The 25,000-nt window shown below is 39.6% G+C and overlaps 1 protein-coding gene across 2 annotated transcripts in view; it reads right to left on the reverse strand.

Annotated features, from left to right (window-relative positions):
* LOC107653108 (transcription factor COE3) overlaps window positions 1-25,000 on the reverse strand; it is a 113,015-nt gene that overhangs the window by 26,775 nt on the left and 61,240 nt on the right. The window contains exons 7-8 of one of the 2 annotated variants that reach the window (XM_016439743.1): window positions 9,745-9,826; window positions 4,817-4,934 (exon numbers count right to left, since the gene is read on the reverse strand). In XM_016439743.1, the coding sequence (XP_016295229.1) occupies window positions 4,817-4,934; window positions 9,745-9,826 (200 nt within the window). Of the gene's footprint in view, window positions 1-4,789; window positions 4,935-9,744; window positions 9,827-25,000 lie in introns of both variants that reach the window. The other variant, XM_016439744.1, reaches the window with a different exon arrangement.

Here is a 25,000-nt window from a genome sequence, read left to right on the forward strand (position 1 = left end):
TAATCCCTATGGCTTGGGGTCCTTTGACTTGTTTGCCTGTTTAATGCGTCACAAGGTGAATAACAGAAGTCGTAGCACAGGTCTGGGACACGTTACATGCCCAAATGTAATACTTAAGGTTAGGGGTTTGTTCATGTACTTCATAAGCTCCACTAATAACGCAATAAATGATATATTTATGACTGTTACACGAGGTAAACCTGCAGGGTTAAGCATTTATGTGTGCAGGTCTTTCTCTCTCCTGCCTCTTTGCTGTTCCAGCAGCCCTAGTTAATCAACATTTGGTATTGTTGTGTAGAACAGCCCAGACAAGCCAGCTCTCTTTGTTTGCCTTAATGTTGGACTAGTGGAGGTTATATTTACTCATTCCTCTCAGCTCCCAGAGCACCAGAAGCCCTGAGCTCGCTCACACACACACTGGGAGCTTGCCCTTAACTAGAGCTGTTGACTTCATGCTAATAAGTTCATACAAATTTTCATTTCTGAGGCTTGGGAATGACATTTGCTTTTCTTAATTGCAGGCAGAGCGTTTGAAAGAGGATCAAGTCTCCAAAGACAGACACGACTCCTCATAGGGACTGACCTTCATCAGCGCAACCAATTATAGCAAATCATTCACCAAAAATTACAGTAAACAAATTTACTTTCTGTAGGTGAGCAGAAGGAAAGGAGTGCGTGCACGTGAGCGTGTCTGCGCGTGTGCGAGGTGAGAACAGGCCCACGAGAGGGGCAGTCTGGCAGCTGTGGCCTGAGATCACCACGCATTGCCTCGGAATTCGTAACGCTCCACCCCCGCCATCCCAGAGAAAGGGCTGCCAGACCTCTTGCCCCTCCGCCGCAGAGCATTTGCATACATTCTGCGCGAATATAGAGAGGGAACATGTGTTGAATGGGAAGCATAAAGGAGTGAATTACACAGCCTGTGTTCGTCAGCTAATGATATACGTGCGAAATGCACTCAAGCAGATGATGGAAATTGGAGAAAGCGGACATGGTCTATGGCGGCCCGAAGAGGCCAAGTTCAACACTCCACTAGGAAGTGACGGGCAGGAACGTGTTTTAGCATTGGAGAACAATTTAGCAGGGGATATAGATTGGTCTGTGTTCGAAATAGAAACTAACATTACATGGAGTATCCCACAACGCATTTAAATTATTTTTTTTTTTTTTATTGGTTAGAACCAATAATATAATAAATAATATATTTAATGTATTTAATAAATATAAAATATAATAGGGTATTTATATAATATTAATATAATTATATATGTAATGTTAATACAAGTATAAATATAAGATAATATATTAAGTATTATTTATCACATTTAAACATATTACAAATTTTATTTATTTAAAATTCAATATTTAATAAATATGATATTAAAATGTCGTGGTAGTAAATCATGCATTCTTTAGTATTTAAAATTGTAACTATTATTTAATATTTAAAATATTATATTAATTGCTGCAACAAATATTGCATTTTTACACAAACAATTTAAAAATGGCAAAATAACCATTTATTTCTAAGATAATAATTGGATGCCACTCACATGCAACATAAAGAGATCATGTGATTCCAAATTTATTTATAAAATATTTATAATTTTTGATGGTCACCATTTCACTTACTATTTATAAAAATAGTATCCAGTATACATGTGCATGTTATTGAGACTATAAATCAATAAAGTGTGGTAAAGTTCATAAGAGAATAAAAACGAATACTAAAATATAAAATTAGCATTCCAAGAAGGAATCTGCATGCATGCATGGATGTATAAATGTATTGACTAATTTTATGGTAGTTCTTTACGCTCAGAGAAATCGCTGGCTTTGTTTCGACGGGCTTCCTCTGGCTGAAGTGGACGGTCATCAAGCAAGACTGTGTGTGAGTGTGTGTGTGTTTTCCCGTGTGTATTGTTTACAGAACACCACGGCATCTTGGTGTGAAGCTTTAATCAGACTTGAGTCGTCTTCCATGGCAACATGGCGGCCGGCGTGTTTGTCACCTTCTTCGCTGCACTCCCCAATATTGAGGCACTCTAACAGGTCCCATCCTGCCTGCTGCAACCTTCCTTTGTTCCAGCGCGTAAAATGTCTTGTAATTGTGCAGGGGATGTCCAGATGGCAGGCTGATCCCGGCGCTGATGGGATTAGAGCTCTTACCTCACGTCGGCCCATCTGTCCTCTCTAACTGACTACGACCTCACAGACGCCGACCGCTCGTCTTTATTGCATAAACCTAACAACATTACCGCCACTTGGTATGCAAATCAACCCGGAGCTGTAGGCCCAGACTGGAGGGGGTGCATGCGCCGCAAGAGAGACTTTCTTTTGCTCGCTCTAAATGTCTTCCTCCTCTTTTCTGTCTTGCGCATCGCTATATTCGCAGAGCCAACGCTAGGTGGTTTCCAAATCTGGGAATATGTGCTTTTGGACAAGGGAGGGGGCTGTCGATTGTGTATGTTGTGTCTGGCTATGTGCAGATGGGGCCGTTTTGGATGCGAGTGCGTGCACGCACACTCGCGCCTGTGTGAATTCGTACATATGTTTCTGCGTGCCGTATCTAAATGGCCCTAATGCAAAAGAAACCCTCCTATAGTGTGTGCTCGCCTCTTTCTCCTCCCCCAGGTTTTGTTCTCCAGCTGTAAATAATGAAAGGGGCTCATGTGCTCAGAGAGCACGGCAACGGTGAGGGTCCGCTGGGCCATGCAAGAGGGAATTAGTTTAAGTTGAAGATCAGAAGGCAGAGTAAATTCACTGTCCGGGAAAATTCGCCTGAATTAGATGATTAGATAAAAGTGTGAGAGGAAAGGAGAAACGGTAGGACCTCCCCGTGGCCGCTTTCGAGCTCTCTCGGCTTGCATTTATCACTTTCAAGAATGTGTTTCTAATCTAAACCACCCCGTATCTGCGGCGCAGGCCCGGGCTTGACCGTAAATATGGATGAATTTATATTTTACGACTATATATCCTGTACATGTGTGCACTTCTAGACCAGAATGGAAAGAGATGACAGGTTCTCGAGTTTCCTTCTCGGCCGAATGATAAGTTTTAAATGTTCTCCCGAGTTTAAAGAAGTGATTAAACGGCAAGTTCGGCAACTGTCAGATGCTAGGAAACTCTTTATTTCCGTTTTAACGGCCCCCCAGTTGCCCTTAAAGGGCCAGATATTAGATAGGTAGCTGTAATATTCACTACGACCCAAATTTGCCATCGTGGCGGGTGAAACAGCAGGTAACTAAGTGGTGAGAGCGCACGTCTGCAAGGCCGGTGGGTTTTTAAGGAGGAGGTGAGCTTTTAAAACAGTCGGAAATTTAAAAGAGTTGTCAGGAATATCGCCACTACTTGTTACAGTGCTGTCAGAATTCACCGCGAGTGGGAACGGATTCATTCTGTGAATATCGTATGCAAGGCCTAGCGATAGAAAGTTTTGATGGAAAGGATAAAATCACAAATTATGAACGATCTTTTCCCAAGCACAATAAAACCACTGAAATCCGAACTATACGATGGTTGTAAACACAGTAATGGAAGCTTAGAAAAAGATTTACAATAAAAAGCGCTCTGGAAACCGGGCTTTGATGAAGGATAGCCTCGGCAGTGTTTGGGTTGGGCCGTGTTTTTTCTTTCTTTCTCCTTCTCGGTCTCACGGGACTCAGGCAGACGAGGGGAGAGGCCTCAACCTTCTTAATTGCTCTCCTAATTAAAGGCGGTTGCTAAGGAAAACACACCTACTATCAAGCAACTACAGCAGAGAGACAAACAATACGTCAGCATACCAAACGCTCGAGTGCTCAGGGCACAAACGTTCAATTACGCTACTTCTGTACTGCGTTCCGCCGACGTTAATGCGAGAAGCCAGGAAATAGAAAACAAATATTTTTGCTGGGTTTTTTGTCTCACACGAGCAGGGATTTGATGCAATTTCTCTTGCATCATTAAATATTACTGGCGCTTTGGTTGATATGGTAATTACAGACTGATTAAGACAAAGCAAATACTAATGTTATGTTTTTAAATGAGCAGAGATTATGTTCTGTTTTAAAGCTTAGCCCAGAGATTTGAGTACTGAAGTAGAGCGATCAAAACCAGCTCAGTCTAACAAAGCAGCAAAATCTGAATTTTACCATCCAGTGACTTGCTTTATACCTCCAAGAAGCAAAAAAAACCTCATTGTATAAAAATACAGTGTTAGCCTGGATGAAATCAGTGCATTTTCTGCACTTAATTTGTAGGAATATTCATGGTCAAATGTATTAAACGTAGCAAAGTGAAAGCATATTCAGATTAAACAAAATATGTCATATTAATGTGTTTATTAAATATTTTGCATGTGCTGATTTGCTGTCTGTGCCTATGTGACAAAAATCACACCACACTTGATTTAAGATACAATCTTCAGAACTACCAAAAAATATATGACATATATAACTGAAGATAATTAAAAAACGTGGCCCAAAATCATTCAAAAATAGCAAAAATTCTAAAAATTCAATCAATAATAATATAAACAGTGAATTAATCAGGTAGCATCAAAAATCTAAACTAAAAAGTTCTAAAAGTACTACTCAGTGGACAGAGAAAGCATGAATATTCTCTAAAAGATGATGTTTCCTCTAAAGCTTCACTACTATGTTTTGTGGATGAGCGAGAAAAGGCGGATGTGGATGACTAAAAGAATGTAAGCTAAAAATGTGAAAAGGGGAAAAGGGAAAGGCAGGAATACAGAAGGAGAAAGTGAGAAAAGCTTGGCAAATAATAGTGTTATGGGAAATGTGCCTACCATTCTCCAGATAAGGAGTGGCCGTACCTTCTGAGGGGTCAAGGCGGCGGGCTCTTCTGCCATGTTTTGAGTTGTTGTGGACGAACATGTTGTCCGACACGGCCAACACATGACCATCCACATTGACCGTTGTCGATACAACGACCTGTGAAGAAAACGTGAAGATGGTTTGAAGGAATGTTCAGTCTCTACATTGGGCCTTGTGTGAAGTTCATAAAATTTTGACTTGGTATGAATAGGTCGGTAACACTTTACTTAAAGCCTTTATATATAATGTATTATAAAAGTATTTTTAATACATTAATCAATGCACATTATAATGCATTGTATGGTCTCATGAATAATTATAACCACAGTTACAGTATAAAACATTATAACACTTATCTATTAATTGAACATACCTTTAGAAAGTATTAAACACATGACAAACAACAAATTTCAAATGTAACCAGGAATCTACTATTTTAACTTTGGTTACAATTGTTAATGAAAAGATTTAATGCAGTATAATGTACATTATAAATACCTTTATAATGCATTATACATAAGGCTTTAAGAAAAGTGTTATCAATAGGTCTTTAGAAATTAAATTGTTCACCATCTAAATAATATTTAATACATTAATTATTATAAACTGACAAAAAGCATTCTTCCAAAAACTAAAAAAATAACAATGCTGTACATTAGTTTCAGTTTGGTGTGAGTGTTAGTAAAGATGCACTGATTCACATTAAAATCTTTATTTTTAATTAAATTAATTGTTCAACATCCAACCATTAAAAATACATAAATAAATCACATTAAACAAAATTAAAACTCCTTAATTAAAAAGAAAGAAATTACAGTTGATAGCTGTATTACAATTTGAGTTTGTAGAAATCCATTATTTCACATTAAAATCATGTTGCACATGTTTTTCTTGATATAAACAGACTCTGCTTAGATTTAGAATATACTTCACTCAACTAAATGAATCATTTGGCATCCAAAAAATATCAGGCCTGTTTTTGACCAGAGGCCTTTCTGAGTACTTAAAGGCCAGAGAAACAAGAAGAACACTTCTGAGGGCGTCTGCTGGTCTTTATCAGAAACCGAGGCTCTTTTTTCAGCTCCCTCTTTGTTGTGTGTCTTATATGCGAGAAAATGAACACAAAAAGCCTTTTTGGCCTGTGGTGTCGACTCAACATGAGAGCAGGTCTCGGTACAGTTAGCGGATGAACCCAGCGCGTCTCTGATCAGTAGGGTCCTTTGGACACGGACACACACGCGCCACACACACCGCGTTCGCAGCTTTGTTTGTTAGACTTCTCTCCTCCGTACCAGCGAGGCTTTTTTTGAATGCTGACAACCGTGCGACCACTCCGCACCTTCGAAACAATAACTGCAAACACATTTGCCTCGCTAAGCGCTGGAGCTTGAACCTGTGCCCATTGTTTATTTTCCAAGCCAAGCAGGAGGGAGCGAAACAAGGGAAAAGTTGCTCGCTTTTGCAGTCTTACTAGGTTTGGTGGAACTACTCCCCACGGGCTTCACATTATTAAAACAATAAGTTATATCGCTATAATCTGAAAAAAGAGTCTGTTTTCACACCTTAAGCAACGAAAGATGACTCGCACGGTTCAATACGCTTCGTGTAAGCTGGCACACCGTCTGACTGCTAATGACCCAGCCTGAATTCGAACAGGCTACTGTTAGCTACGGCACAAATCTGCTTAGAAACTTCCAAATAAACACGTTCACTTTAAATTAACGCGCACGCATTCGACATGTTCCAAACAGGTCTTGAAATTTCTCAAAACCCATTATAAAGCACTTTGTACTTTTCCAAAAATGGAGTACACTAATTCTGGGTGTCAAACACTAAATCAAATTCGCTTAATGAAGGTGAAGAATGTTTAACATTGTCTTATTCTGGTCCTCGGTTGCAATAGGTCATGGTATTTCTTTCTCCAAACGAAGCGCCGTGCAGGAATCGACTCTATATAAAGCACATTTAATTTCTCATTTGAAGAATATAATTAACCTTTGTAAGAAGGAGAACCTCTTTTTTCCTATTTAAAGGAGACACTTGGGCGGTTACATGAGTGCGCGTGTTAGATAAAGGACGAGAGGCTTGTCTGAGAAGAACTAGCCAAGCCCTTGTCAATCAAAGAGAGGCCTCCGTTTTGAAGCACTGTGGCTTTTTTTTTCACAGAAGGCTACAATTAGTGTTTAATCTGCCACTTAAGGTGAACAGAAATAAGCGGAGAGTCTCTCATCTGCTCCATCATCCATTAGCAGCCACTCAAACGCTGCCTCCGGCCCACAGATCGCTAGCTCACCCCATTACATTGATCTATAGATTTATTGATTAGCTGTTTTATCTTATTAGTCACAGCCTGAGTAAGGGCTGTGATGGAGAAGGGTGGCAGATCCTCAAAAGAAAAAGAGAATTTGAGAAGAGCCCCTCTGGTAGCAGATGAGGGGGGGTTCTTTGTTTTTGTTGATCTGTTTACTAAAGAGGGCTGCCCATACAGTTGCATTGAGAGAATGAGGCTCGTTTAGCATCTGAATGAGGAGAGGGGTTGGAGGGGTGGGCTGCCGTATTGTGGGGGGTCTGAGGTGGAAGTGGAGCAGTTACAATCTGGAATATTCCCTCTGTCACATTCACAATCAAGAGTCACGATAAGAATGATACTTGAGGCCTATTTACAACAAATAAGATGCAATTAATGTTCACAAACTACTTTATGCATTACCGAATTGATTGAGAAGGATACAATTTGTATATTGAAATTAATTATTTAGCACTGAACTAACTGACAAAAAATCTGAATAAAAAATACAAATAATGAATAACATTTTAAAATGTAATAATTATAAATAAAAATTAATTGTAAAATAATTTTAAAAGTACATATAATTAAAAAAATTCCATTTTGAATAAAAAAAAAAAAAGATAGATACAGTTTGTATTGTTTGGATACTGAAATCAATTATTCAGCATCAAAACAATTTAAACAAAAATTTTAATTTATTATTTGTTTTATTAATTTGTATTATTGTATTAAATTAATTAATTAAATTAATTTTATTTATTGTATCAGTTATTACAAAAATGTAATAAATGAATTAATAATGATAAATAAATAAATATAAATAATAAATAAAACAAATTATTAGTTAAATAATATTAATCGTTGAACAAAATATAAATAATTATTTTAAATATAATAAAAAAAAAAAAAAAACTTATTTGGAATAGGAAGAAAAACTAAGTGAATATAAAAAGCCCAAACTAATGGCAGTTACATTTTATGGAATTAGGTTCAGAAGCCTTTTTTGCATTAAATACAATTGTAAATGTCTGTCCTGTCAAAAAGACATGGAGTGAATAGACCTCTAGATGTATACTTCTCTCAGGAAAAATAGAGGAAAAGACAGGACAGGAAAAAAAGAAAAAGAAAAAGAAAATGGAATGGCAAATGGGGGAAGACAGGGACCCCAAAAGCACGACCTTGCCATGAGATCATGGAGAAAAGAACATGAGTGAAATTTATTCTGGAGGTGGCATTTAACTTAGCAGAGCAGAGTTTAAGGGTTAGCGCTGGAGGAGAGGTGTCTTGTTAATGGACTCTGCTCACAGACTGACAGGCATCACGGCTTTGGGTCATTTGTCTCACAGGCTGCTTTTGGTTGGAATTGTCTGCTGATTATGATTTTAAAAAAAGTGATGCTGTCATAAGCTCTCCCCGCAGGGTTGTTTAAATTATTTTGAGTAAAAACACCAGAATGTGGAGTGTAGAAGGGAATGTTTTGAAGGGTGATGTTTCCTTGAAAGAAGTTTTGAGGAGATAAGAACAGATTCCACAGGCAACGACTGATGGAGAAGAGAGAAGTCAGAGTGAATGAACGAACAGAAACGAGTGCTCTTTGAAGATACAGTGGCATTAGTATGGCTCTCCATACACACACACACACACACACATACACGCCGAAACCAGGTGCTGAGGCAGAGAAGTGTAAATAGGTTGAAAACCAAGACATGCTGTTACAGCGAGAGAAAGAGAGGTCCAGTGACTTTATTGTGGGGAGGCACATCCGCGGTGACGGATGTTTCTTTTACTCGGCGTGCAGACAGAAAGGACACTTCCTCTCTCGCCGGCTCTGACCTTCTGCTCTGGAAGCATGGATCAATATCAGTGAAGACACTTGACGTTCCAGAGCATGAAAAATGAAAGTTGTGCAAACGGCTGCACCACTGCTGCCCGCTCGACAATACATCTATATAACCACAAGTATATAAACACACATCCTCGCAGCACTGGGTTAAGCGGAGCTGTCACACACACACACACACACACACACACACACACGTAATGAAGTCCAAGGCTGAGGCCTTTCTGTGTACTGTATCTAATAATGCCTTCTGTGACTGAATGGTAACACATAGAAATAGAGGTATATAAATAATGAAAGTAGTGTAGATATATATAGTGCAGATACATTTGTGGAGCATAGACCTTTACATAAGAAAATATGTATAGAGCGATAGATAGAATTGTCAGACAGACGATAGATAGATAGATAGATAGATAGATAGATAGATAGATAGATAGATAGATAGATAGATAGAGTGCAGATACATTTGTGGAGCATAGACCTTTACATAAGAAAATATGTATAGAGCGATAGATAGAATTGTAGACACAGACAGACAGACAGACAGACAGACAGACAGATAGAACAACAGAACGATGACAGACAGACAGATAGACAGATAGACAGATACTGAAGATTTATTTTTATGTGCATAACATTTGGAATGTGCTTCAGCAGAATTGCAGAATCGAAGCATCTCTGGAGGAGACGTTTAAATATATCCATCAAGCGATACACCATACAGTTACCCCAGCAAGCGGCCTGTTTTTCACATTAGAATGTGTGTGTGTGTGGAGAGAAAAATAAAACATTACCTGGAATCTGCGCATGTCCCGTGGGTTTCCTGCATTCTTCAGGCAGTTCTGATTACACTTGAGGAAGAATTTCAAAAAGAATCTGCAAGAGAAGACAAAGAGAGGGAAAACTCCACGTTAGACAATCAATCCAGCAAAAAACCGGGAGAAAACTGTCACGGAACAAATCGATAGCACAAAATACAAACGTAGACTTCATAGCAGAGCGAGTCCAGGACGTCCACATACAACACGACTGGCACAAAAGCGCGATCAAACCGACAGCTGGATTCACCTTGTTTCTAGATAATTCCCCTCAGAGTAATGATCATTAGTGTTTTGTTCCTCACCCTCCCACGACCTCCCTGTCTCTCTGTTTATCTGTTTTTCAGTCTGTCCGTGTGGCTGACGCATCCAAATCCCACAGTTCCCCATGCACAGAACCCATCTGCCCGTCACTGACAGGAAGTCAGTTAATATTCCGCCCCCTTCTTTCCTCCCCTGTTCTACCCTGTAATTAAGGCTTAACGTGCTCAATGGGGAGGTACACCAGCACACCTGAGCCCTGCTCATCACAGACGAGGACCGGCGAATGGGGTAGGAGACCTAACGAGGTGAGAGCGGCCCGCAAACTTACAGTCCTGTTAGACAATTAGACACACCCCGCCACCATGACAACAGCACCCGGTAATTATTGCGCAAATTACTAACTGCATAATCTGTTCGGCAAATGTCATGTGCGCGCGAGAGTCAAAGAAGGTCCCATCGGACGGGCCCTCGCACACACACACCTCAAGAACTAAAACCTGGTGTTTTTAAGAGGTAAAGAGACACTTCAAGAGTCCTTCAAGAGAAGGAAGACGGATAAGAGGGCTTATGGGACGAGGAAGTTGAAGGCTCGTACAGCTGGTGCCACACTCCTTGTATAACAGGAAGTGGTTTGTTAAAGAGGAAGACCACTTGTAGAAAAAAAAATAAGGGAGAAATTGCAATGGAAGTCAGAAGAGCAGACTGAGTTTTTGATAAATTGTTTTTTAAAGCCGTTTGTTTGCAGCAATAGAGGGAAAAAAACTAAATAGATGGATAGAACTATAGACAGATTTATGGATGGATGGATGGATGGACGGATGGATGGAAGGAAGAATAGATAGATAAAACCATAGGTAGATGGTTGGATGGAATGATAAAAATATGGATTGATGGTTGGATGGAATGATAAAACTATGGATGGATGGAATCATAGAATCATAGGTGGGGTTGATAGATGGATGGATGGATAGACAGAACCATAGAACGATAGATAGATAGATAGATAGATAGATAGATAGATAGATAGATAGATAGATAGATAGATAGATAGATAGAACAATTTTTATTACTGATTTGACATATGCACGCAGAGTGAGCTAACTTTTCCTAAAAGGGGCCACGGTTCGTCCAGAAATCCAGCATGTGGGAAATTTGTCTTTGTATATGGATGTCCATGTCCACCAATATTTACCTCAGCGTTTCAACCCTTGAGAGGCTTTACGTACGGCGTAAAGGTCCCTCGTTCTCGCTTGCGCCCACGCTACTGTGTCATGCATTGCAGATTGTGTTCAGTGTTGAGTTAACACATGTATTTCACTAGGTAAACAGTCCGAACGAGAGACTTCATCCTGCATACACACACTCTCCGATGGGACCGCGAGCCGAGCAATATATCACTGTGTGAAATGACATCTGCAACCCTGAACACCCCTCCACTTCCAATTCTCATTTATATACAGTCACCCTTTCCTCCCGACAGAGAGGGAATGTTTAGGATTGAGATAGATTGAGGAAAAGTAGGAGAAAGACGAAGCAAGGGCCCCGAAGGTGGCCTTGGTAGTTTCAGAAAATTTTTAGTGACCGGCGTCAATAAAAAGTGAATTTCAGCATTGCTGGGGTAGGCGTAAAGAAAGATGGCAGTCATAACAGCCAGAAGAGGCCAAAAACACGTCTGCCGTCATTAAAGCATTAGCTTTAATTGTGTACAGTGTGTGTATGGTAGTTGTTGGACAGGCCATTATCAGAATGAGTATTACGAGCTGTAATTCGCGGCCCCTGTCTTTATTTCCCCATAGAGCTGTAATGTTTCACAGCAGGTATCGGAGTAAATCAAGCCTGAAATATAGCCTTTATTTACCTCTCTCACTTGCTATCTCTCTCTCACTTGTTTTTTTTTCCTCACTCTATAGCCACAAACAAATGGCTTCACACACATGTACACAGGTGGACACACTTGTGCTAACTCAAAGATTATTGCAAAGCACCCATTCGGAGGTTTGAAAGTGAGATGGACCGCATCAATTTCAATAGATACAGCAAAAACATGAAGAACCCTAGAGGTACATAATAAAACCCGGAATGCATTTCAAGTACATTTACAATGTGAGCTGTGGTACAAAAATAAAAATACATGTGTATATATATATATATATATGTATATATATACTGTATATATATGGTCATGTGAACAGTGCAGGTTTCAGTCCATCTCCAACAATTTCCTGTCATTCTATTGTAAATGACATAAAAAAAATTAAATCACCTATTATAGCCAAACATGTTTACAATTAATGTCAAAGAAAATCAGTAAATTAGATTAATTATAAACGAAATTGCCGGGTATTATCACCAACAGGCAAACGTATAAAAGCGTTCAAAAACACACACGCTCTCATTAAGACTGTGTTCAGCGGTTGCACGTGTTCGCTTGGGGTCTGTTTACCTCCGAGTTTGATTAAGTGAATTTCCGCAGCTTTCTGAACACAATGATATTCAGCTGCTGTCCACAACAGCACCGTAATTTCATCTGAATTAGAGCAGTTTCACGTCTGCATGGGGATTGAGTAAATTAGTCCTTTGTGAAAAGGCAAGCAATTATGGCCACACGGTTCTCTCTCCCTTTTGCTCTCTCTAAATGGCTCCAGAACTTTGCGGCGATGTTCGCGACAGTCGGAAATAAAGAAGGCAGTTAAATAGTCATTTAATGGAATATCAAGGAGAACGCAGCATTAGATGCTGGCAACGGAGAGCAAGGAAGGGAAGAAAAAATGAACTGCAATTATGTTTGATTAAAGCTATCCTTCTCAATAATCAGCATTTGTGACAGGACACAGGACTCTGGTGGCCTATGGATGCCATGGAGATGTTGAGCAATATTAAGGCCAATAAAGGGATATTAGCATAGCTAATTATGGAAGAGCTGTAGCAGCGAAAGGGGGCCTCTGTGTATTGTAACGCGCAAAATAATTGGCCGAAGCAGTTATCAATTACAAAAGACACGAATTTGGTTTGTCAGAGGGAAAAAAAAGCAAAGCAGACGTGTTTAATTTCACATCAGAGACCCTTCTTCCCTCGCTTTTGTTCTTCACCGGAGGCGTTCGACTTCTAGCTTCCACTGCAACTTGTCGACAAATCTGTGATAAAATTATCTGGCCGGCTGGCACGGAGTAATTAATACAACCTGTCCTTCACAGCTCTTTCTGACCAGAGGGGCCGAATCCTTATGATGGTGGCGAACGAGTGCATGAGAGAGAGAGAGAGCGGGAGAGAAAGAAGACGGGGGGCTTGTCGTTTGAAAGGACTTTGGCTTCACAGGTTGAGGTAATTGAGAGGAAAAAAGGGGTACGTTTCAAGCACATCAGCTCAATAACAGCCTTTAGCTCTTATCTTAACCCAAACCATCATTGGATCGTTTTCCTGCCCTCATTCAAAGGAGAAGCCCCCCTCCCAGCCTCTCCTTCACACTAATCCCACTTCATTCAGCACAAAAGATGCAAAAACAAATAAATGCAGGGGGTGATGCTTCTGTCCCATAACCCTCATCATAATTGTAAGGTTACTCTTGTCCATCATCTTGAACTATCGATGCATTTTGCATCATCAATGAAAACTGTAGCAGGTTAACTACAGATGACAGCTATGACAAAAATGAACAATTTGAAAATCAGAGGAAAGTATTATTGCACTTTCATAGCTCAGATTTTATGTATATCTTAAAATTACTGACAAAATAAAGAGTAAATTGTTGAATTAAAATAAGAGTATCAATCTTCACTAAAAAAAGGGTGCACGCTGTAAATGATTTTCTTAAGTTGTAAATTAAACCAAGATTATTGGAGTACATTTCACAAGAAAACACCATTACATTTCATGTTTAATTCAGTGTGTTACTTGACACGTTCAGAAATTTACTAGCAGATTCTGAGCGAAAACTGCTTCTACATCAAATTCTATTCATATAGTTTGAACATTATTCACTCAGAAATTGCTAGTAAATTTCACAAATAATTACAAAATAACAGCAAGTAACACATTTAATTAAACATCACATTTTTAAGTAGAAAGACTTAGTAATAGTATTTAGAAATATAAATAGTATTTTTTCTGTAAATCATAATCTGTTTTATTTACATCTTTCTCTCTATATACTCTATATAGAGTATGTATACTCTATATACTGTTTTATACACTTTATATATATATATATATATATATATATATATATATACAGTATATACAGTATATAGGAGAATGATCTAGGAGAAATATCTGAGATATTAAAAAGATCTTAATTTCTTTCATATGGGACAAAACTAAAATCTAGCAAGCTCTAATACCACATGTCGAAATATTTGTCAGTTCCATAAATGATCGTATTGTGTTTGGTTTGTTGTCTAATGTTGTCGATTTAGACAAAAGATTGGAAAAAAAACTGCAACTGCTTTTCTTCCTGTCGTCCCAAGACAGATGAGTGGATGTAAAGAGAGGTAAAGAAATACAATGGCAGATGGGAGTGTGTATGTGTGTGTGTGAGCGGTCAGTGTGGACACTAATTGCTGCTCAGGCGTTAATGGTTAGGGCACAGCTGTGTGACTCTGCTGAGTATTGATCACCAAGCAACTTTAGCTGATCAGACCCCAGCCATCCAGACAATACAGAACACACACACACACACACACACACACTTACAAGAGTACATTCTGCTGATTTCAGGTCCAGAAGCTGAGACGGTACACAGGTCAATACAGATCACATTTCCAAATGCACAAGCTCCTTGTGTCAGCTCTGGCTTCTGATTGGCTGATGGGTCTGATTGTGTCTGATTGGTCCGTGGGTGCATCTCATTTGACAGAGAGACATTTTTCAAAACCTTTAACCTCAAGTATTGAACTTTGGTGAGTAACTCGTCTACACCATTTCTGGTGTGCTATTTCTTTTCTAAGCGATCAGACTTAAACTTTACACTTGGCAGACAATAAAACAAGCATAAAAATACCACAGACATTCACTTAAGGAGGAACCTGAGGAGCCCAAAATATCATAGAAACTTGAAGTTGGCACCTAGCAGCCACCGCCACAGACAAGCGCAACTGAAATCTACTTAATAAAATGTAAAAATATAAGTATTAAAAACTCTCTCTTTAATTAAACAGGTTTAAATATGTTCAATTCAGGATTCAAGTGTTACTGAAAGAAGTGACCTGAACACACAAAGTTGTTGAAGAGACATAATTTGGTATGTTTGAACATATCTGAGCATCTGTCTAAACATATTTATGCCAGAAGTGTTTTTGGGACATGTTCCTGTCGTGTGTGTGTGTTTTCTCCCTCAGGCAGACTCCTGTACCAGACTCAGACTGGTGTGCACATTCTCTCCTCCTTTCTCTCTCGCTCTCTCTATTCATCCTCTCCTCCATAGTTTTTCCTAATGTGTAACATGCCTCTGACATTATTTCCCCAACAGATCACTGCTTCTGTCAATCACAGCATTTTGTCTTAGACTGGGGCCTCATTAAACACTCTCTCTCTCTCTGTCGCCCTCCTCCATTCACCCTCCTTTACCATTCCCTCTCTTTCTCCCCTTAGACCACTTTTTTTCTGGTTTAGGTGTATAAAAGCCTCTTGTGGAGGTTCCCCATTGCAAATCAGGCCTCTTGTGCCCCTTTTTCAATTACAGGGTGTTATGTGAGATAATATATACATCAAATACATTTTGTAAAAGACAAGAACCGAAAACAAATCTACATTGTTAGCATTATAATTAATAAAAACTCCTATTGTTTTAAGCTAGTTACAGTTTTTATGTAATAATTATAATGTAATAATTGTAGTTATTAAAAAGTAGTAATAATAGTAAATCCATGAAATATTTAAAAATGATATTTACAAACATGCATATATTAATTGTGCTGCATATTTAATTATTTTTTAAATATTCAAAATAAAACAAAAAATACAAAACTTTATTGCTCATATGATAAATCAACAAAATCCCTTCAGCAATTTTTAAGCTATAGCTAAATGCACATACAAATTAATAATACTTAATAATAATATATACAGATTATTAATATTATTAAATAAAAATACATTTTTTAAAAGCATCACTTATTTCATAATGAATTGTATTTGTTAAATATTTAAACAATTTAAAGCAGCTTGTGATGGCACAAAGACACTATATCAAATTATTTAAATATACTGGATAAAATATCCTCTGGAAACATCACATTAATAAATTGCTATAGCAGGTTATGTAGTAAAATAGTGAATTACGTCGTCATTCAGCTCTCGAGTCAATGGAAATGCAGGCCAGTTCTACAAGAGCTCCACAAATCCCCCGTCCCGAGAACCAGCACCATTTCTGTCGAAAAAGGGTAGTAGGCTGTGCATGTTTTACCTCTCTTGCTCTTTCCATCCCAACGTTCAGCTCTTTGATGTTGGGACACAGGCTCAAGTTTCCTCGGGAGGAGTTGAGGGGCGGAAAAGGAGTGTGTGTGGGGGAGGGGGGGGGTTGGTGTCTGTGGTGGTATGTTTCAATATGGCTTCTGATTGGTTGAAGATTAACCACACATGGCCAAGGATGTCTTTACCTTCTGACCTAATGCTCACTCGCTGACAGATATGTGATCACTATTTTGTTTGTTTCTTTGTTTGTTGTGTCTCCATTCTACTCCAGACGTCTCCTTGTGTGTTCATTACACTTTCTCGACTCTCTCTCCTTCCCCATCTAAAATTCATACATTCCCACATTCTTTCAAGACAGCCCTAATTAGGAACTGTCATCTTTGCCGATTTTAATTATTAATTAAAAACAGGAAGGAGAGAGGAGTGAAAAAAGCACATTTCAAATCAGGCCATGGAGGAACACACACAAACACACACACACACACACACACACACACACACACACACATACACGTACACGGCTTGCCTGATGTCTGAAGGCTGTGGTCTCAGCGATGCTGATTAAAAACGTATTAAAACATTATAAATGATTAATGTGGATCCCGTTCTGAGTGGCAGTTATTGGTTTTAACACAGGTAATGCAGCCTAATGACACAGGCACATGTGAACCCTTCGTCCATGTCATTATTCCTGCATGTCAACAACCACACAGAGAGAGTAAGTTTTACATCAGAGCATTTTCAAGTCATCCATCAGCTCGCCGTAGCTCAATCAGAGACGCTGAGGTGCTGTTACGTGCCCTCAGACAGGCGGCGGGTGATCGGCGCTAATAGATTTCCATAATGGACATGAGCAGAGGATGTGCGGGTCACTTTGCTGAAGCTTCGCTTCAGTTTAGAGCCTGGAAGTGAGTCCGTCACCAAAATAACACCAACGAATGCTAAGCTGGGAGGGACTTCAAAGAAAACAATCAGAAATTAGATCTCTTTAATATCTCATTTAAATCCATTCCACTAAATTGCAATGAGATTGAATGGAGAACAAGCTGTGATTATGCTTAATCTCATATGTCTCCTCTACAATTTAGGATCTCAAAAATGCCTCAAACTGTGCTCATATATAATAAATGAACAACCTAGAGGAAAGTTTTATTGCTCATGTCTTGCTCAGGGAACTCAAGAGTTTAATCATCAAGTACCAACTTTGTTTTTAGCTTAAACTTCTTAGGAGAAATAAAAATAAAGTTTGGCAAATCTGAGAACAGTTTGAGACACTGTTGAGATTTCATCTTAAATTCTATATATGTGAGATTTACTTGGGATTTACTAAATTACCATCCTAGAGCAAAGTTTTACTTAGGTCTCAACTGTGTTTCTGCTAAAACTTTTAGGAGAAATAATAAATAGACAAAATGTATGGCAAATCTGAGGACAGACTGAGATACTGTTGATATTTCTTCTTAAACTCTACATATGTGAGATTACTGGGGCCTTTTTCTCAATCAGGCTCATACTACACTCATACGCACTAAATTATCAACCTTGAGAAAAGATGCATTGCTCACTGGTTGCTCTTTCGCTGCTCAATTAATGGATTTTCACTGAAGTATCAACTGTTTCTGCTAAAACTTCTTAGGAGGAATAAAAATAGATATCTGGCAATTCTGAGCACAGTTTGAGATACTGAGATCTCTTCTTAAACTCTACATATGTAAAACTGCTGGGGTCTGTTTCTAAGGAGATTGATGCAAAAATCTTTATTTGATCTCTAGTTAATCTCATTGTTGTCCAATAATGTCATGAGCTATGAAAGAGCTTCTGAACAGTCAAATCCTCAAAAGAGAAGAGCAAATAAAGTGGTTGTTACAAGCAATGTACATCATTTTATTCCTAATGTATAATATATGTTTCCAAAGTGAATACAAGTGAAGTAGTTACCACGCATGAAAAAAGACAACGACAGACAGGGAAGCATGCATATAGCGAGAGGGTAAAGGTGCGTTAGTGCTACCCAGTGCACCGTACAGCAAGAGCAAGGGGTCAGTCATTAAGAGACAGAAGGGCAAACCCAAGAGCTAAAACAGCAGAGCGGGTGAAATGAAATAACAAATGAAGAGAAGCCGGATTAGGTGCCGTGCTGTCCAGAAATGACGTGAGTGCCATATTTGTGAAACAATAATGCGGCTGGCAGCACGGATCCTTGTTCCTGATTCATCTATGGCCGTATGGCGTAGCTTTGTCAGTCTGCGCGTGGTATAAATTATTCAGTCTGAGAGATGGCAATTACAGAACCCTGCACAACCAAAATGAATATTTTATAAGGACTAAAACTGCACCGGAATGAATCATACACACACACACACACACACTGGGAGTGTGTTTGTACATGGCAGGACCATAGGCCTTTGGTGCTTTCATATTGTTGACTGAAATCCAGAGAATTCTAATAAGCAAATATATTAGAGGTTTACATTGTCACCGTTTTGCTGGCCGTGCCTGTGGACAGATCCCAGGAAAAGGGATTCTGACTCGGAAACTCGGAAATCCTCAATCTGAAAGGGAATGCCATTTCTTTCAATTTAAAATACATGATGATTAAAGCAGCATTTGAAATTGAAATGGAACATCATTCACAACCTATTTTACTTCCGTAATCTGATATTTAAAAGTGAATGGGATATTCAAAGAGAAACCAATTTAGTCAGAAACTTGATTTCATTAATCAGGAACTGATTAGATCGTTAAAATTGCGGCCCACATTTTGATGCAAGATTATGAACACAAATATTTGTACATTCGAAATACCATGCACTAATGAGTCATGCAAAATAACCGTGGGAATGTGCATTAAGAAAGCAAATATAGTCGATTTCATGCTGATGTATTTTAATATCTGCACGGTTTTAAAAAACATTGTTTATTAATGCAGAGAAATGCTGTCTTGTTTTGACCCCTGTGAATGTGCTCTTCGTCTCTTGCCAACAAGAAAGAGAGCAAGTGAGCGAGAAAGATGGAAAAGAGGTAAAAAAAGACAGAGAGAAACACACTGAAAGGCTAATGGAGGCGGATTATACTGCCAGCCTTCCCGAAGCATCGTCTGATAAAGGTTTTGTCTGTTGAGTTTCCTGCAAAAGTCCAGCTTTATAATGCTGAAACAAAAAATAACATTGTTCTTTAGGCTTGCAGGAGCAAAGCAACCTGCTTGAATGGGTATTGTGTGAACAGAGGCAGTGATACCTAAAGCCTTTGTACAGCAGAGGCAGGTCAGGCCTATGACATCAGTGCGACACAAGCAGGCCTCTGTGCGGCCCGCTCCAGCAGGAGCTCAGCATGGTGGGAAAATACGTCAGGAGAAAGCTTTTTTTATCTGAGCACTCTCTCGCTCTCTCTCACACACACACAGACACACACACATTCATGACGATGGGACACACACACAGAGGGCAACACATATGGGGGCTTTTTTTTTTTAATCACATTAATAACATTTTAATGCTCAAGAGGATGCTCTTTTATAGTTCAGGAGATGTAACTGTGAACTCTTGAAGTATAATCATTGTCTTTCCTGAAATTACATGAGAAAGGAATAATGTAACAAGAAATGTTTGAGTTCATACTGAGATATTTTGAGTGCAGTTTGAGACATTGCAGAGATCTCATCTGAAACACTGCTTTTCTGTAGATTAGAACTTTATTTCCGTTCAATTTGATCTAATTACTGTCTAGTAGAAACAGTTGCTATATTAAAGAGATTTTTTTTTTTCCCTAGGTGACAAAAATGCACATTTTATTGCTCAGAAGTTACTCTTTTATATATCATGAAACTTAACTAAGAACTCCATGAAGTTTAAACATTCCATGAGAAAAAACATTTTAATGAAAAACATTTTAATGAAATTAAAAAAAAATAATTTTGAACTCCATGAAGTATTGACTTTGTCTAATCTAAAATTCCATAAGAAATAATAATGCTGGAAGAAATTATTTTTTAAACACATTCTTGGAGCACAAACCTGAGCACAGTTTGATATATTGCTGAGATCTCTTCTGAAACTCTGATGTTTTTCTGTCGGATAGAAATCTTATGGATTTCCTCTCCAATTGTTCTCATTACTGTCTACGAGAAACAACTGATATATTTAAAAAATTCAAAGTTATGATTTTTCTCTCCTAGGTGACCCAAATGCAGTTTTATTGCTCATAAGTTGCTCTTTCATTGCTGACGGAATTTATAGGAGTTCTCATTTATGGATCATTTTAGCATCAACTTTGTCTCAGATGAGTCTCCTAAAGAAATCTTGGCAAACCTTAACATAGTTTAAGTAACATAGGTCGAACCATTTGTTCTCTATTTAGCCTCACTGATCTCATTATTTGATGTCAAGGCATTAAAGAGATATATTTTTTTCTTTCCTGTCTGACCCACCAACTTCACATAAAATGCTCATTTAAGCAGCAACAGATGAACTACGAGTTCTGTGAGGAAGTGGCGAGATGACAGAATCCGACTCGTATGCTTTAAAAGCAAACGGGCGGGAGAGGGAATGACAAAGTACTCGCAGCACAGCGGGATAAATGGTCTGAAGTGGAGTGAAATACAGACAGGGAAGGAAGCGGAGAAGGAGACATGCATTCCAAAGCTGCTGTCCCTCTGATGGCTGTTACCCGTATAACTGACACCGCTGCTTTTGCCTGTCTGCGCGGGACACATGGGCTTTCAAACAGGGTTATAGGCAAATAATAAGGATGCTCTCGCTCACAGGACTGACATGCAAGCATCCTTTACTACAGAAAAAAAAACAAGACGGGTGGGGGGAAAAAACGCTTCTCTCCATGGAGAAAACAGCGAGTTGTCAGGTTGATTTTGTAGAGCAGTAGTTGAGGCAAGAGCCGACAGCGTTGGCCTCTGTCTTTCCTGTCGCAGGTACACAAATGTGTCAGTATACATGGAGATGCGGCTCCTTCAGGGCCACCACACACACGCTGGGGTTTGGGGGCGATGAGCTGGAGGGTTATTAAAGGATCTCATAGCGCTTTCAGCTGTATTAGAATGACAAGCCACAGGGAGAGGTGGTTTCCAAACCGCCGCGTGCCACTAGGGGGCTTCCGGCTCAACAGGAGAGGAAGCATCATCGTTTTTGAATGATAAAAGGAAATATGATTTATAAACTGGGCATGCAATGGTAAAAATGTGTCAAGCAGTTTATATACCATTTTAGTCTACTGTCTTGCCACATATCCGTCAAAATAACTTTGAATGCAACTCAAGAGGATTTACTTTTAACGCCAGATTTAAAATTTGTTTGTTCTGAATAATTTTTGGATTTGGATTGCATGCATAAAACTGCAAACAAATAGAGAAAATGATTAAATTAAATACATTTAATTATATGCTATATACAGTATAATGCATGCTAAAATTATATATATAAAAAAAATTGTACTATTATTATAATATGTGCTATCTATATGGGCCATTCTGCTTTGCTCTGATCAAAATGTTCTGATTAACTCTGATGGGTGGTGCAACAACGGTTATTATAAATGCCCCACGTACATGTTGAGGTCAAAGGGCACAGTTGATTTAAACCTTGCCTTTCTCTTCTCATTTTAAGATCTATTGCAGACATTACACCCTGCTGTCCTGATTATCTGAAGTCAATCAGAAACCCTAATCACACAGAACGACTCCCTCACATCTGTCAGAGGAGCCGGCGAAGAAGAAAAAAAGCTAAATCTTGTTACCTATGTACAATAGCGGCGCTCGGGCCTGGGAAGGCCGGGGCCTCCCTGGAGGAAACGGCCCCATTAATTGCCGCTTTAAGTGTGGATCCAGCACAGGGTGGTATTCAATACAGAGGCGTTTATCCTGGAGCCCGCTGTCACGGCGCCGGGTCACGATCCCAAACCATCCCATCGAAATCACCAAGGAGAAGCGATAATGAAAATTTCTTCATGTATAAAATCCTTAATCAAAATGCTGTCGGTGTCATCTTCCGGCAGCACTTGCGACAGAAAAGTTGGCAACAGAACCTTTGGCAAAATTAACATGCCCTCTTTTGACACGCGATTCCCAACCTCAGCCTAGATGAAGGGATGAAGGGAAGAAAGACACAGGGAAAAAAGAGAGAAACAAACAGAAAATAAATAAAAACCTCGAACAAGCTTGCAATTGGGCCTCGCAATTGAATATCGTTTCACTTATTAACTTTAAAACAACAAGAAAAAAATCCAATTATTGGGCGATTTTTCGCTGTGTTTATGGTGTGGATTTGTTGATGTAATGCTTCCTCTATCTGTCCCAGGCAGATATTAGTGAACTCGCCCTCCGAGAAACAACAGTTTCAGCAAAACACCACGGAGTAATGCAGATATTCACACTTTTAATGACCTCAGGGAACACAGCTAGCATTAGGCGGCGTGCTACGAACCAAAGCACAGACTCGTAGACTATCTAGCTCCCCTCCGCTGCTGACACGGCTGCATCGCGCAAATAAAACCCACGTTTGATAAACAAGAGCTATGCTATGAAATGCAATAACGCTACAAGGGACACGCCGCCTGGGGGACCGCAGAAGTCTCTCCTCAACTTTTCATTTAACAATTGGACCGTTCCAGCGAGCGCGTCTATCTGAATGAACTCGCGTGTACTTAGCACACCTCGGCTTGGGTGGTTATCTGGAAATGTGTTCAAATTGGCCACTTTCTTTGTGGAACGTCACAGCGATCATTGATTTCACAAACGTCGGCCCCAACAGACCGAACATCAGCTTTTTCGTGCAGGCAGGAGAACTCTCAGTTTACCCAGAGACAGGTCTCAGACTACGACGCTGGGTCCCATCTGCATGCTTGCGGATTAAACATTCAATTTGTTCCCCGATAGGCCACGAGTCCCGCCACTTACCATACAAATGGAAAAAAGAAAAGAAAAAACACGTCAGACTTGCGTCTCCGCCTCCGTCCCCCAGTAGCCTTCTATTGCTGCAATATTTACTTCAGGGGAATTGCGACACGTGGTGTATTTATCTTCATGAAAAATGAGCATCTGAAATTGAAATCAATTTTGAATGGGGCGCAGATACAGCCCGCCGCTAATATGCTTCATGAACTATAAAATTTAGTCACACGGTACGGCTGTATTACTGCCGAGGGTTTAGCGCACGCTCGCACACACACATCAGGCAAATTTTCCCCGTGTTAAGCTGCCGCGAGCTCCGGCAGTTGATTCAGTGTGATAGTCATTACGCTTACATGACGGTACAAGTCAGCCCTGTCAGATTTATGCCCCTCTCCTCCGTTTCTGCTTTAATCTCACCCTCAATAAGCTATTTGCACTTGCTGCCTCACGCAGGCAAATTGAAATAGGGTGCAAATTTGCGGGTCTTAAATCTGAACAAGTACAGACACATATTTTTCACCTGCCTCCCCTCATTTTCTCACAAGTAAACACAATACGCGTCCTCCGTCATGCATTTATGCCTCCAAAAAGATTTGTCTTTCTTCTTCTCGTTCCCGCTCTCTCACTTTCTCTCCACCTTCGCGGCAAAAAAAAATAATGCGCTGCTAAACAGCTGTTGGCTAAATCCATGAATGCTTGCGTAACTCGACAGAAACCAACATTTCCTCTTTAAAAATAAATAAATATCATAAATCTCGCTGATTGGTTTTTGCATGGCAATTATGCTTTCTAAAACACACAGTGCAATGTAGCGTGAATCCCCTCTTAAAGAAATTAGGGTGATGATGGTGCCGGTTTGGGAAGTGAAATACAAAACAGGTGTTATGAATGAGAGCGCAGGTATATTTCCCCAAATGCTGGGTGACATTTAGCGGACGGGAAGGTTTACGCCGGAACTGGTGTATGGTGGGGTCTAAAAATTCATCCAGGTCCGGCTTTAGCTTTAAGATCTAAGGTGGGCCGTGGGATTCTCATGGTGGGCCGAGGTGTCATTCGAAACAAGGAAAACCGCAGAAAGTGGTTTTTAATAAAGCAATACAAAGAAAAGGATATTTCAACCTCAAACTTTTCACTCAAAATGCTAAAAATAATGCTAAATATAAGCATTTTTGCACTATGGCACCCACTGTAGATCTAGACTGCTCTTGAGCGAGTGGATATAGATGTAGAGGCGCTAGACTGGCTGATGTGGTGATGGTACAGATATATGGGGCCCAGGCTTTGGCCTTTGACAGCGGGAAAGCAGGAAGTCGGCGCGGGGTGAGTCTGATGTGTGACCTTCGGCCTCTGCAGCTGTTCCGCGGAGTGATTTATCTTAATACGCATCCGTCTCTCAGTCAAGTACACCCTGACCCAGGGCTACTCGTGCCACCACAAAACACTTATTTCATAAGACTGACAGAGGCGGAGAAAAAGAAAGAGAGAGAGTAAGAGATGATAACCCTGGTCTATTTATCACTGCCCAGACAAGAAGGTCTGATATGAAAAGATCTGAACACAAGTGTGTGCGCAGCAAGGTTGTGTGCCATTCCAAACACAAATAAGAATGCTTTTAAATTGTCACTTTTTTTAAATTCCAAACTTCTAAATTTGAATTGAAAC

This window comes from Sinocyclocheilus anshuiensis, unplaced genomic scaffold (assembly GCF_001515605.1).
Source record: "Sinocyclocheilus anshuiensis isolate Anshui unplaced genomic scaffold, SAMN03320099.WGS_v1.1 scaffold1328, whole genome shotgun sequence".
Classification (NCBI taxonomy): domain Eukaryota; kingdom Metazoa; phylum Chordata; class Actinopteri; order Cypriniformes; family Cyprinidae; genus Sinocyclocheilus; species Sinocyclocheilus anshuiensis.